Genomic DNA, 15983 nt, shown 5'->3' on the forward strand with positions numbered 1-15983 from the left:
ACAATGAAGGAGCTATGAATATATATACCTGTTACTCACTGGACTTGAAAATAGCTCATGAGGTGACCCCAGCACTTTCCAATTCCAAAATCAGTATAGGCCTCTGTGACATGTCACAAATTAGAACTGCTCAATGCCCACCACCAACCTCCCACTTCAACATTTGTAAGACTCCTAAAAAGATGATGGCACATCATGGTCTGCTGTCTTATGTGTAAGGACAAGGCATCACTACCTCATCCTTTTCCATATTTCCAGACAGGACTTAGACCAGAGCCAGCTCAAAAGAGCTCTCAATGGCCAAAACTAGATCCATTTGAGCAACAAAATAAATAACAGTAGTACTGAATTATAACCCACAGGATAAAATAAATATGAAAGAGTCCTTACTGACATGAAGGAATAATGAATAAATAAGTAGAGGAGAGAAACAGGCTTTATTTTTTAAAGAAGAATTCCAATTAATAAATGTAGAAAAAATGAAAGAAATAAAGAATCAAATTTAGAACATTACGGTAATAGTTGTCACAGGCAACACTGATAGATGCCAAGATCAGCAAAGAAAGTTTGAGGAGAAACAGGATATTTACATAGCCTGAAAATTATCTTTCCAAGGTTATTTATTAATTACAAAGGGACAAATAGTAACTTTAAAGTGGAAAAACCTGGCCAACTTCACCATAACCAAGTAATCAAGGTTAACCATCACCAGTAATGAAACATATTGACATCATGTAACCCTGATATGAGACAGAAGAAAACAACGTAACTTCTGTGGTATTGTCAAAAGCCATAACCTCAATGTAACTAGGAGGACACATCAGACACACCCAAATAGTAAGCATTCTACAAAATAACTGGCTAGAGCTCTTCAAAAGTGTCAAGGTCATAAACGCCAAGGAAAGACTGAGGAAATGTCACCGATCAGAGGAGACTAAGGGAACACAATGTGGGATCCTAGAACAGAAACAGGACATTCATGGGAAAGAATGGTGAGATCTGAGTAAAGTTTATAGTTTATATAAAGTTAAGTCTGTAGCTAATAGTATTACACGAGGGCTGATTTCTTAGTTTTGATATTTGTACTATGGTTATAAAGGGTGTTAACATTAGAGAAAGCTGGGTGACAGGTATACAGGAAATTTCTGTACTATTTTTACAACTTTTCTGTGAGTCTATAATGATTTCAAAACAAAAAGTAAAAAGCAAAACAAACAGGATGTAGGATCTGAGTGTAACTGGATGAGAACAACTCCAATTTCCTAGGTTAGTCCCATGTCAGTAACAGTTGGATTGCAGAGAGACTTCCAGGGGACAGGAAAATTAGGAAGTACACTAACATAGGGCGTACAATTTACAGTCATGTGCCACATAATGACGTTTCAGCCAACAGTGGAGTGCACATTATGACAGTGGTTCCGTAAGATTATAATGGAGCTGAAAAATTCCTGTCACCTAGTGAAGCTGTAGCCATCACGCACGTGGTTTCGATGCTGGTATAAACAAATCTACTCCACTGCCAGTCATCTAAAAGTACAGTACATATAATCATGTACAGTATATAATAGTTTATAATAAATGTGTGTTACTGGCTTATGTATTTACTATATTATACTTTCAATCATTATTTTAGTCTGTATTCCAACTTATTAAAAAAAGAAGCTAACTGTGAAATAGCCTCTGGCAGGTTCTACAGGACGTGTTCCTGAATAAGGCAGTGTTATCCCAGGAGAGTTCAGCTCCATGCACTGCCCCTGCAGATGTTCCAGAAGGACAAGACATAAAGGTAGAAGCCAGTGGTATTGATGATCCTGCTCTGTTCGGCCGAGGCTAGGGTGTGTGTTTGTGTCTCAGTTTTTAATAAAAATGTTTAAAAGTAAAAAAAAAAAAAAAAAATTCAAGGATTTTAGGATAAGGAGAGAAAAAAGAAAATATTTGTATAGCTATACAATGTGTCTGTGTTTTAAACTAAGTGTTAATACAAAAGAGTCAAATATTTTTAAAAGTTTATAAAGTTACAGTAAGCTAACATTAATTATTGAAGAAAAAATTTTGAATAAATTTGGCATAGCCTCAGTGTACAGTAAGCAGTGCAGAGTACCGGCTTTCATGTTCACTCACCATCACTCGCGGACTCACCCAGAGCAACTGCCAGTCCTGCAGGCTCCCTTCATGGTGAGTGCCCTATGTAGGTATATCCTTTTTATCTTTTACATTGTATTTCTGTCTGTTTAGACATGCAAATCCTTACCATTGTGTGACAGTTGCCTACAGAATTCAGTACAGCAACATGCTGTCCAGGTTCATAGTCTAAGAGCTACACCATAGTCTAGGCTATACCATGTAGCCCAGGTGTGTAGGTCACACCATCTAGGTTTGTGTAAGCACACTCTAGTATGTTCAGCAACAATAAAATCACCTAATGACACATTGCACAGAATGTATCCCTGTCATTAGGCAATACATGACTGTATTTGTGGAGATATGACATATACGTGTAAAATTCTTAGTGTATGAAGAGTAAAAATCCCAGCCAAGAGCAGGAGTGATGTCTGTAACATCTAGCTCATGACTTTTTACAAAGGAAATTGCTTGTTGCTTATGTTCTCCATACAAACATGGCACCATTGGCCAGCTGTGACCACACTGATGAGAACCACCCCAGCTTGTTATAAAGATGATTTCTTTATGTTTAGAATACTAAGTATATTAAGTAGGTATACATTTGTTTGTTCCACTTAACTTTCAGGGATTGTTTTATAAAATATTTTAATTGTTTCTAGCTCAAACCCAGGTCTATGTGATTCTATTGCTGATATTCTTAACCCCCAGTCAGTTTCTGTGATTCCTGCCTTCCCTGTCCTAATGTCCTACAGATATCCCCAAGTGCCTTCATACCAGAAACTCCGCAGTCACTCTTTAGTTTTTCTCTCCCTTATCCTACTCTCGTCTGCTATTTATTCTGCCTCCCTAGATTTATCTTAAATCTATCTCATCTCTTGTCCCATCACCATCGATTTAGTTCAGGTCTTGATCATTTTCCTTCCAGGCTGGAGCAGAAACTCCCTAACTACTATTTTCTGGCCTTGAGGACTTTGGCACTGACATTATATTAGCCTATCGGGCCCTGTGGACACCTCCTTGTTAAAGAGAAAATTTTGATTCTCTATTTTAAAGATCCTAGGAGGCTAAAGGAAACAGTGATAACCTTGGAGTTTCTGCTTCTTAGGATGTCTCTGGGAGCAGCCTTGCTGGCTGGATCTCTTGAGTCAGAGGTCTTGGCAAATCTCACCCTATTCTTGGCCTGACTCTCAGACACCAGCCAGTTGGCCTCCCTAGACCTTCGGTATGTTTAAACTTCTTTTAAATCTTTTTTTTTTTTCCAAATATAATCTAACAAAGAACCTTAAACACCCCAATACAAGTGTTGTTTTATTATATAAAATTAAGAAATTCTTTTATATATATTTGTGTATTACTGAACATAGTCTAAATATACAAATCTGGATTTGTATAAATCCAAATTATGTTTGTTTGAAGCTCTGTCTCTCAGGCTAGAGTGCAGTGACTCAATCATGGCTCACTGTAGCCTCGACCTCCTGGGTTCAAGTGATCTCCCACCTTAGCCTCCAGAGTACTTGGGACCACAGGTGTGTGCTACTATGCCCAGCTAATTTTTATATTTTTTGTAGAGACAGGGTTTTGCCATTTTGCCCAGGCTGGTCTTGAATCTCTGGGCTTATAGTCATGAGCCACTGAGCCCAGCCTACTTATTTATAATGCAAGTCGATATGTCTATGTGAAAGAACTTCCTAAACTGAAACCAGGATAACTGGTTACTATGATAACATTTGTTGCACTCATGACATAGTAGGCACAGCCCTAGTGCTTGACATGTATTGGCTCTTTCAGTCCTTTCAGCATCCCTAAGAAGCAGATCAGTTATTAAACTTATTTTACAGTTGGAAGTAGAGAGAGCTTCTATAACATGCCTGAGGGTTTATGGTAAGTGACAGAATCTAGGCTTGAATTTTAGGTAGCCTGACACTGCACAAGCCCCATCTTACTCCCCATATTATACTGCCTTTCATGATATCACACAGACTTCTGTGATAATCATGAGAATGATGAGGATAATTATATCCACACAGCATTATACCACCACCTAACATCTATTTTTTGTTCTCTCTGAGTGGGCTTTGTGCTGAGTGCTTTGAATACCGTATCTTGTTGAATCCTATAGTTATCCTACGAAGTAGGCACTGTTGTGCTGATGCTGAGGCAATAGTGTAGTGGCTGCATTTGAATCCACTGCCTCCTAGCTGAATGCTATTCTATAAGTGCAAACTTCACAGGGCTGGTGTGAGAATTTAATGAGATAGCCCATGCGAAGCCAGGACACCTAGCACATGGGAAGCACTCAGGTTCATTCACTCTCAAAATCTGACCCACACGGGTAAGTAGCTACAAATCTTTGTTAGGCTTACATTGGAATCTTGGGACATTCCTCCGAGAAGTTTTAAATGTAGATCAGTTCAAAGATGAATTAGTCTTGCTGTACAAGTTGGCACACTGATCATTTCTAAAGTGTAAAACATCAGCGTATCACTTTTAATGTTTTCAATTGTAGTTTTAAAAATAATTATAAATGTATTTTTGAAGTGATATTTGAATCAAACTATTCTGGGGACCCTGGGATGACCTCCCAGGAACTTTACAGTTCTTTAGAACCTTGTGCGTAAACTACCATTAATAAGATCAGTATCCTTCTAAACTCTGAGCTTCTATCTCGCCTCCTTGTTCTGCCTCTTACCTCTGTCTCTCAACAGCCTGTACCCTGACCATCCTTGCCCCCAGCTGCTCTCCCAGCAAGCTGAGTGGCTTTTCGGACCGAGTTCTTTTTCTGAAATGCCAGCACTGACCTCCGTGCCTCTTACCTGTGTTTCAGCCGAAGTTTAACCCCTCCTGACCACGCTGCTTTCCTGTGCTGGGGGCCAGAGGAGACGTGTTCTGGGCTGATGAAGTTAGAGGCACTAGTATCTGCATGGCCTGGGTCTGCACACACATCTCTGTCAAAAATAGGAAAATAAGAAGCTGAGCATGATGGTGTTCATGGACAAGAGCACAAATGAATCTTGAAAACCAAAACAGCACATGAAAATGAACCCTGGAGCCAGAGCAAAGCAGCACAGCTAAGTGCAGAGTTCTAAGCCTGCACCTAACAAAGTTCTCTGCCCTATGAAAGCGAATCCACTACTGAGTGTCGCATCTTCCTTTTTTATCTATGTTCCTGTGAAGCAATAAAGCATATTTCCCAATCTCAGAAAACTCAGATTTTCTAAGCAAAAAGGCAGAAAGTTATATTAACTGTTATAAAGACAAACTCCCCCGTAATTTGGTTTTGGTAATAAGGGAAAAACTGGATTCACTGAAGCAAATTGTCAAATGAGGTGGTTTGAAACCAAGCCTCTGCCACCTCGCTTCTCAAGTTCACTTTAAGGAGCGGGATCTCCAAGTGTAACAGGACTTGCTCTGTTCAGTGGGTGGCAGCTCAGAAGCACATGCCAACTCTTGAGCTTGAGCTATTTCAGATTGTTTAGATTCCACTGCACTGGGAGGCAAGCCTTTTGTGTGTCCATTTAGATCCACCCTCCCACCCCCAGCCCCTAACACATTCCCATAACTCTCTTCCTCCATACTCCCAGGGAGTCAGAGAAAAATTTTAAGCCCTACATGGCCAATGTGTTCCGCCATGGGAACAGGCACATTTCTTTTCCTTAGGACAGTGACAGGTCATGCATTTCTAAGCATCCTGACTGTACTCTTGATGTCTCATCACACTGTCCCCTGCATCAGGCTTTGAAGTTTTGTCATCGTCTCTGTTTGTGGGGAACCAGTGGTTTATTTTCAATTTCTGTCTGCAAGGATTTTTCTAAGCCTCTGAGATCCGACTGGTGGGCCCATAAACAGGAATCTGGAGAAGGTACAAATGAGGCCGTGCCTCCTCTGCACAGGCCCTGGCTGAGAGGGGATGGGATTACTGAACAGCTGTTAAGAATAAGCCCTGTCCATCTGGCCTTCTATTTCCTGGAACACAGAACGGAAGTGAAAGAGCTTTCTTTCCTAAATCCTAAGGCAAATGAAAGGATTTCTTTTTATTCTGCAGCATGGGGGAGATGGCCAGGAGGCCAACAGGGAGTTTCCATTTCTAAGCTCAAGTTTTCACGTTTACCTTCGTTATATCTAAGCACCACCACCTCCTTCTGTACATTACTTTTCTCACCGAATTTAGGATTCTTGGCTTTGGATATATTCGATACAGTGCTAGACTTGAAGTTTGAAAACTGGTTGAGGTTAAGTCAATAATGAACTGAATACATTGGTCAAGTAAATTCTGAGTCTCAGGCTCGTCATCCATTGTAAAGTGAAACCAAGAGGCAGTGTACCACGATTAGGAGCATGGCTCTGGAGTCTGAGTCCTGGCTCTATCCACTGAGCAGCTCTGTGACTTTGTCTTCTCTGTGCCTGTTCTGTCATCTATATAATGCATGCATAGGAACAATCAGTGACTAGAAAGTAGATTGAAAGATACCTCACCATCCAANCATGCATAGGAACAATCAGTGACTAGAAAGTAGATTGAAAGATACCTCACCATCCAATACCTGACAGTAAAGATTACATGAGTGTAAACAGCACCCTCCAAGACCACCCACTGGTACAACCAGGAGAGGGACTTTTCCATTCCAGGACCCATTTAGACCCTAACTTTGTTTGCTGGGGGAAAACAATCAAGACCAGGCCTGAGCTTTCATAAAACCTTTGTAGTATTTAATAACTTCCTCATTTTTTTACTCCATCTTTTTTTTTTTTTTTTTTTCGCACAATGTCTTGGGCACCAGAGACTGAGCTCTTTTCTCTTTCCTTTCCACTTCTCCTTCCTGGGAGATGCCTAGAGACAGAAGTCTAGGAGTGGTGGCTGTCACAGTGAAGGGCTGGCAGGAAGAGCAGGCAGACCAGAAAGAGAAGGAAGCATGAGGAACATAAAATCATTCCATCGATTTAAGCATTTTCAATGCATGATTCCTTTCTACCCTAGAAAAGCAGAGACCAGTACCCCAACACTGCCCCCAAAACCATGTTGTCCTACTACTTGTCACCTCTAAAGGACCAGTGGAAATTAGCAATTGGGTGTGAGAATCCTGAAACCCATTTTGATTGTTGTTAATCCCAACCCCCAGGCTAATCTTTGCCCCTCCTAATCTTCTGCCCTCCTGCCCTGGATGGGTTGGCTCTGGATGCCAGAAAAAGCCTGGGCACCTGGGTGAGCTGTCTGGATGCACCACACAAACTAGAAATCAGGTTGGAGAGAGTAAGTGCTAGAATCACCAGCACACCAAGCACACCTTTCCTCCCTTCAACTCTTTCTGGAATAATTTGGGCAACAAACACACATTTTAAAAATTCATATATTCAGGCCAGGCGTGGTAGCTCATGCCTGTAATCCCAGCACTTTGGGAGGCCGAGGTAGGTGGATCACGAGGTCAGGAGATTGAGACCATCCTGGCTAACATGGTGACACCCCATCTCTACTAAAAATATAAAAAATTAGTCGGGCGTGGTGGCGCGCAGCTGTGGTCCCAGCTACTCAGGAGGCTGAGGCAGGAGAATGGCGTGAACCCAGGAGGCGGAGCTTGCAGTGAGCCAGATTGCGCCACTGCACTCCAGCCTGGGAGACAGAGCGATAGTCCGTCTCAACAACAACAACAAAATTCATGTATTCAAAAAACAAAACAAAACAAAACAAAAAACCCATAGTGAACCTAGGTAGAAAATAGTCCTGGCATGAGTGTTGGGAAGACTGTCATCCCAGAAACCAGGGCCCTGGAATTGTTTCTTTGCCCTTCCTTCCTTCTGCCTTACCTGTACATTGTACACCTTACTTGTACATTGAACTCCTGCTGTCTCTAGAATGCACATTTTCTTACCCACCTCAGTTTACTACATTAACAGCCTCAAAACAGACTGCCATAGACAAAGTCTGCAGTGTGCTCTGACCTCATCAGGCAATGGTGCCCCACTGGTGCTCCAATGGTCATACATGACTCAGGCAGATTATTCCAAGTGTTTCTTTAAAATAAAAATTAAAAAAAAATGTGCTTTCCCATGTGCCAGATATTCCCATAACTTTTTTTTATGAAGGAAAGAATGAATGAGGGTTTAAGTCCCATTTTACAGATTGACAACCTGAGATACAGAGAAGTTATGTAAATTTGCTCAAACCACACATGGAATCATGTTCCTTTGGGACTGTCAACCACTCAGTCTCCTTCCTTTCAGTTTAGCAGGTTTTAAAAATGTTCAATTTATGCCATAAATTGTGTAGGCTTTAGAATTACTAACCCAGATTTGGTAGGGCATGGTGATGGTAGAATCATTAACTAAACATATTACCAAATGAGGTCATTTTTACTTAAAAGATACTAAAAGGTACAATGTCTCACTTAAAGATAACCAACGATACATTGTAGAAGCCTGCAAATCAATGAATCCAGTTCAAGTGAAAGATACTGGGACAAACTATATGCTCTCCAGGCCTATGGGGCTACTTCCAGGTCCCTAAAGGTACCATCCTCTCCTGGCTTATCCACACTCATCCTTCAGGTTTCAATTTCGACATCATTTCCTCTACCCAGAGGAACTGTGGAAGTCGGGCTGAGGTGGCCCCTTGTGTGCTAGTAGTACAGCACACTGGCTATCGATGTGCACCTCAAAGTGCAATTCACACTGGCTGCTAGTTGCCAGCTTGCTGGTCTCTCTCTTCCACAGGTCAACAAAGATAAACCGGCTCAGCTTAGTGCCCAGCACAGAGAGTTGCTCAACAAATATTTGTTGAATGACTAAAGTACAGATGACCCTTGAACAACAGGAGTTTGAACTACATGGGTCCTCTTATATGCAGATTTTTTTTTTCAAACAACTGTATCCACCTCTCCCATCTTCCCTTCCACCTCTTCTTCCATCTCTGCCACCCAAGACAGCAAGACCAACCCATCCTCTTACTCCTCCTCAGCCTACTCAACATGAAGACAATGAGAATGAAGACCTTTGTGATGATCCATTTTTGATTAATGAATAAATGTATTTTCTCTTCCTTATGATTTTCTTAGTATAATAACATTCTTTTCGGCTGGGCACAGTGGCTCATGCTGTAATCCCAGCACTTTGGGAGGCCAAGGCAGGTGGATCACGAGTTCAAGAGATCGAGACCAGCCTGGTCAACATGGTGAAACCCCATCTCTACTAAAGATACAAAAATTAGCTGGGTGTGGTGGTACATGCCTGTAATCCCAGCTACTTGGGAGGCTAAGGTAGGAGAATCACTTGAACCTGGGAGGCGGAGGTTGCAGTGAGCTGAGATGGCGCTATTGCATTCCAGCCTGGCAACAGAGGGAGACTCCATCTCAAAAATAAACTACAAAAAACAAAACAAAACAAAAAATTATTTTCTCTAGAATACTTTGTTGAAAGAATATAGTACATAATGCATATGACATACAAAATATGTTAATCAACACACAAAATATGTTAATCAACTGTAAGGCTTCCAGTCAACAGTAGGCTATTGGTAGTTAGGTTTTAGGGTAGTCAAGAGTTGTAAATGGATTTTTTACTCTAGGGGGTCAGCATCCCCAACCCCCGTGTTGTTCAAGGGTCAACTGTACTGCTAAATGTTCCACAGATCTGCAGCCTTTCTTCCCTCCTATCTCCTTTTAACTCACAAGTTAACTTGTTGGCAAAACTAACAAGACATTTCTTGGAGTTGTTTTGTGTTTATGTTTCTTGCTGTTCTCCAGTATCTGTATCTCAATATTATGAGTGATGAGCTAGGAATCAAAGCTGACCTGAGAAAGTTTAGCAGAGGCTAAAAAAACTATACTGCAGTATGATCTTTCTTCTTCCAGACAGTTAAACAAGAAAGCCAGGCCAGCCACCCACATATTTCTTCTACTTCCCGTGATGAGGACATTCATATTTGCTCTGCCTGCCACCCAATATTCATAACTCCAGAATATATACTGACTGCTTTCTTATTTGCTTTTTGTTTCATTTCATTTTTGAGACAGGGTCTTGCTCTGTCACCCAGGCTGGAGTGCAGTGGCACAATCTTGGCTCACTGCAGCCTCGACCTCCCAGGCTCAAGTGATCCTCCCACCTCAGCCTCCCAAGTATCTGGGATCACAGGCATGCACCACCATGTCAGGCTGATTTTTAATGGTTGTTTTTTTTGTTTGTTTTTGTTTTTTTGGTAGAGACAGAGTCTCACTACATTGCCCGAGCTGGTCTTAAACTCCTGAGGTCAAGTGATCCACCCACCTTGGCCTCCCAAAGTGTTGGGATTACAGGCATGAGTCACCATGCCCAACCTATTTGGTATTTTAATAGTACCCATTAACTGCTTTCTGAACTGAGTTTCAGCCAATACAAGAAGAAAGGATTCCAGATCATTCAGTTCCTTAGGGCTCTCTTGAACACTGTACTAATTAGGGAAGGCTGGGGAAACTGGAGTAAAAGACAAGGAACTGAGCCAGCAGTCATGGTCTGTCCAGGTCCCTTTGCTTCCTGGCTTCTATTGAGTTTGCATTTTTCTTATTTTATCCTTAAAGGGGAGGGTGAGATGGAGGAATCATGTCTCCTTGGCATGGGCTGTTACAACCTTAGGGAAGTGCTTGGTTTTGTCTGTTAGAATCAGCCATTTCCTCCTTTTTTGTTATGTTCCATCCAGGAGGGAATGCTTCCTCACTGGCCACCCACTTCCACTTCTGTCTCCTCCAATCCAGTGTCTACCCAGCAGCCAGTACCACCTTTCAAAAAGTGTAAATGGATGATGTCATTCCCTGATGAAATCCTGTAGCTTCCCTATGCATTTTGGATAAAATCCAGGTTCCCCTACTTGGCCTGCGAGGTCTCAGGTGACGTGGCTCCTGCCCCTCCTTCAACCCTTCCCCTTACTGCATCCTGACCTCACTGGCCTTCCTTAGGTTCCCCAAACTTGCCAAGCTCTTTGCTTTTTGCACATGCTGTTCTCTAAGCCTGGAATATTCTTCCCAATTCATTGCTTGGCTGACCACTCCTTAGTTTCTGCTCCCAACTGGAACATCACCTCCTCAGAGACTGCCTTATCTAATGCAAATACTCTTTCCTGGCACCCGATCTTTCCCTTTACTGCACTTATAACCACATGAAATTGTTCACTTGTGCGTTGTCTGCTTCATCGTTAAGACATAAGCTCAGCCAGGTCAGGGTCCACCTCTGGCTTTTCTTCAGCCTTGTTTTTTGACACTTCTACACACCCAAGGCCTAGCACAGTGAGTGGCTCATGGTAGGCACACAATGCATATTTGCTGAATGAATCATAGGAAACTGTAAAGGAAATAATTGTAATGCATCCGAAACAAAGTTCTATGTCATTAAATCCTTAAGGGCATTAAACTGTTCATAATATCCATTTTGGGAAATGTGGGATCTTCTTTTCTTCCAGTTACTTTCTAGATCAGTCTCTGAGTTGATTTCTTCCTGAAAATAGAATCTGGCCCTAATTTTGATCCTTCTCATTAGTGGCAGGCTTTCTTGGGGCAGACAAGAAAAGTTGGGAGTTGGGAGACTGTGGCCGAGCCCCTTCGACAAACAGCTGGTATGGCTCAGTGCAATTTTGTTGCCATAAATTATGTTTGGAGGCAATCAGAATGCTTTTTGTGATTAAGTAGACAGGATGCATTTATACAGGGCTAAGTTTGTCCTCAGAATCCTTTAGAGAAATTCCTTTTGATTTATGCTGGGTGTGTATACTCATTTATGTGGCAATTTGTCTTACTTAAAGCCATGTTCTTGGTTTTCAAGTTTTTCTTCTACTCTGTGTCCTTCATCCATGAATTGAGCCTTACTATTGCATCTCTATCCTGTCATCCCCCTTCTCTTGGGTTCGAAGGTCTCTAATGTCATAGTTGTAGGTTTCTCAGCACTTTTTCTCTTGAGTCTCCAGGAGGCTGAAGGCTGAAAAGACCTTAGATTAGAGGCTTTTTCAGTGTCTGACGATTTTAAGAAGTGATGCCCTCAGGCACAGATTTCTGTTCTTAGCCAAACATAGGTGCTCTTCATTTTCTGATGACTGACCATTGATCAGCCATTTCACAGACATTCTCAATGAATTGCCCTTTCTTTTAAAGGCCCCCTTGTTCCTGTTACTGACCTTTTGTAACCTACACATTTAAGTCTTAACCTTCTGGGTCTTGTCCTTTCATTACTCATCTTTTTTTGCTTTTTAAGTCATTATTTACCATCTAGGAAGCTCCCTCTGCATGCCCTCAGGCCTGTATCCTATCTAGTGTTTTAGTCATAGGCATGACATTCATTTGTACTTAAAGCCTCCTCCTGTCTTTCTGCTCACCTACCCTGGTCTGCAGCTGGTTTTATTACAGGAGGGCCATACATAACCCTTCAGCTCTGCAGAGTTGCACTTTGTATGTCTCAAACCTCTGTCCATTTGCACCTCCTGCTCTGGCTGCTGCTTTTTTTCACTTGATTTCCCCCTGAAACTTGCCAAACAAATCCAGGTGTTCAATATACCCCAGTAACATTCAGCATGTTTTTGACTCTTTCTGAAACCATAAGCTTGATTATCTCTAGATCTTAGCCAACGACCTCTATGTCAACCTTGCAGAAAGACGAGGAAAGGGTGGATAGGAGAAAAAGCCAAATGACCTGCCAAATCTTTTAACCTACCTAATAAATATTAATCTGCTTCAGTTTACTGCTGACATCAGTCTCTCTACCCATGGAGCCCTTTGACACAGCTAGTAGCCCAGGACAAGTGCATAAGAAAACCAAGGGCTCTCACAAGGGCTTTACAGCTGAACAGATGATATCTTCATGGAAGCGGTGTGCCCCCAGCTACAAGCACGTAGAGCCTAGATCTTAAGACAACTCTGACAAGCAGCAGGCTGTGTAATGTATATGGATGATGTGGATTCCGGAGCCAGCAGCTTGGGGTGTTGTGGCTCTGTCACCTAGGAAGGTGTTTGACTTTGAGCAGGTCCCTTAACCTCTTGTGCCTGTTTCCTTCTCTATAAAATAAGAATACTAATAGCACCTTCATCAAAGGGTAGATGTGAGGCTTGAATGAATTAATATGTATAAAGCAATCAGAACAGTGCCTGGCAGTAATTATTACATTTTTACCCGTAGAACTGAAACTTACATTTACTGGGCACATGGTATGTACCAGATTATTCGTGCTTTAAAAACACTAATTCAGTTAATCTTCTTATCATTTGAGGCAATAATCATCTTTATTTTACAGAAGAAAAGAAAAATTAAATTAAAAAGTAGAAAGAGCTATGGCTAAAGGCCTCACCCTCTCCACTACCTACCCCATTAGATTCCTTTTAGGATTACTGGGTTTTATATACTTTGATAGGCATCAACCACATATCAAACCATGTATGCCTGTCATTTTTCCACATCACTCTTTTGTTATTCATATGAGATAAAATATATGCATAAAAACAAAACACCAGCAAGTATTCCACAATGTTACTACTGGGTGATAGGATTATGGGTACTATTTTTCTTCTCTTTTTTCTATGTCTTGCAAATTGTTTACAATTAATGTTTATTATTTTAATTATCAGAAAAAGTAAAATGAGCCTTATTTTTTCTTAATAGAATGAGTCTAAGGGTCTAAATGTTCTACATTTTTAAAGGAAAATCCTCTCTAGGAAATGGAGGTGCCTATCCTGAGAGCTTATCTGGGCAGTAGAAAGACTTCACACTAGTTGGTGAAGGGGATTACTTTAGGAGCTCCAATAACTGCTGAAAATAGTCAATGGAGGAAGAAGCAGGGTTTCTGTGAAACTAGTATCAGTAGAGAGAGATAAATACCTCCTGAAAAAATTCAGTCTAGGCCTTTCTTTCCCTATCCTCTATCATTAGCCTACAGTAACAGATGAGTGTTCCCAGAGAACCATGCAAATCTCTGCAGTGAACTATTATTCATTACTTTAATACCAGATTATAGCTTATAAAGCACTTTCCCAAACATTATTTCATTTGGCCCTCAATAATCCTAAAAGGCAAGTAAAGCAAGTATTATTTATCCCCATTTAACAGATGCAGAGACAGCCTCATAGAGGGACAGTTATTCGCTCAAGGTCAGGACTTGTAAGCTACACGATTGGCACAGCAGGATCCCATACTCTAATTTTTATGCTTTCTTGTTCCATACTGCCTTTGGATTCTGTGATCCTAAAAGTCCATTGACACAGTAGCAAACATTTAATACCAAATGCCTCTTTAAAGGGAAAGCTTCAGAAGAAGAAAGTAGACTTGCTGAAATTCAGATGAGAACCCTCTCTCAAGTCCAACTGTCCCTAGATCTAGAGAAATGATGAAGTCCCTACCCCTGACATCCAGATGGCATTCCTGCTCTAAGAACTTTCAAGCACCAGTCACACTGCTGAAATGATGCAGGATATATTAAGATAGATATTTCAGGGCCAGGCGCAGTGGCTCACGCCTCTAATCCCAGCACTTTGGGAGGCTGAGGGAGGCAGATCACTTGAGATTAGGAGTTTGAGACCAGCCTGGTCAATGTGGTGAAACACCATCTCTATTAAAAATACAAAAACTAGCTGGGTATAGTGGCTTACACCTGTAATCCCAGCTACTCAGGAGGCTGAGGCAAGAGAATCACTTGAACCCAGGAGGTGGAGGAAGGTTGCAACAAGCTAAGATCGTGCCACTGCACTCCAGCCTGGGTGACAGAGTGAGACCCTGTCTCGAAAAAAAAAAAAAAAAAAAAAAAGATATTTCATGGTGAAACCCAGAGCCTGGTCACATCTATACCCAGCCCAATCATCCATTCATTCAATCAACTATTACGAAGGGCTAACCACAGGCCACACATCAGACTAGGCACTGGACTTGTGGTAAAACAGACACGATCCCTCCCTCTGTGGAATTATAAATTAATGGGAAGAAAGGCAAAATTAACGGAGTAAATATATACATCCAAACCATAAGTGCTGGGAAAAGAGACCAGGAGAGCAGCCCACAATCAGCATGCCTCCCTTTCCTTGTCATTCACTTTCACACAGTCTGTGTAGACGCTTGCTTCCCCAGTTGCATGCCCCAGGGAGGGCAGGTTTCCAAGCATCAGTCCTCAAAGTTGCAATTACCTTATGGAGTGCTCTGAGCCAGGCTGGGGCCAAACTGTTACCTGCACAGCTTCCTACCATCCTTACAGCCAACCTTGAAGGCAGGTGGCTTTCTGCTATTAGTCCCTACTTCATACATGAGGAAAGAGACTCAAAGAAGTGCAGGAAGTTTGTCCAAATGCTGGTGAAAAAAGAATTTGAATCCAGATCTGGCTGATGACAAAGTCTATGCTCTTAACTATGATTTAATAGTCTTAATCTTATTTGGGATTCTCATTTCCTCCTTGGCCCCATATGGTTCTCTTCCTTGGATGATGCCCAATAAGTATTTGTTTAATAAAAATATGCCAAGCGGACATGAGGCCAGCTTCCTGGTGGGTTCCCTGCAGTATCTCTCCTGTCTCATTTGAATGGGAATCACTGTCTTCCCAGAGTACAGCTCTGTTACTGATATTCTGCTTGGACTACATCAGTGTGAATATAACTCAGCCAATGCTCAGACCCTCAGCTGAAGCCACAAATTTGGGCTAACATCCTGCATCAGGGGAGTGTCATGAAAGGGTAAATTGGGGTCACATAGAACACATCCCAGTCAAAATACCTCTGACATGCCTCTCCTAGACTATGCTGCATGGTGCAGTACCATTAATCATCTCCAGAAAAGCACTTTGGAAAGGAGCTACTTGTGGAGAGGAGCAAGAAAGAGAACATGCAACAAGCATGGTGGAAGTAAAGCAGGAAAGTCGATTTGGTAATCCTTCTTCCCTG

The 15983-nt window shown here is 41.7% G+C and overlaps 1 protein-coding gene across 1 annotated transcript in view; it reads right to left on the reverse strand.

Annotated features, from left to right (window-relative positions):
- SHROOM3 (shroom family member 3) overlaps window positions 1-15983 on the reverse strand; it is a 355466-nt gene that overhangs the window by 68026 nt on the left and 271457 nt on the right. Inside the window, exon 3 of the mRNA XM_025385978.1 lies at window positions 4938-5069. Coding sequence (XP_025241763.1) covers window positions 4938-5069 — 132 coding nt within the window. The remainder of the gene's footprint in view (window positions 1-4937; window positions 5070-15983) is intronic.

Source organism: Theropithecus gelada, chromosome 5 (assembly GCF_003255815.1).
Source record: "Theropithecus gelada isolate Dixy chromosome 5, Tgel_1.0, whole genome shotgun sequence".
Classification (NCBI taxonomy): domain Eukaryota; kingdom Metazoa; phylum Chordata; class Mammalia; order Primates; family Cercopithecidae; genus Theropithecus; species Theropithecus gelada.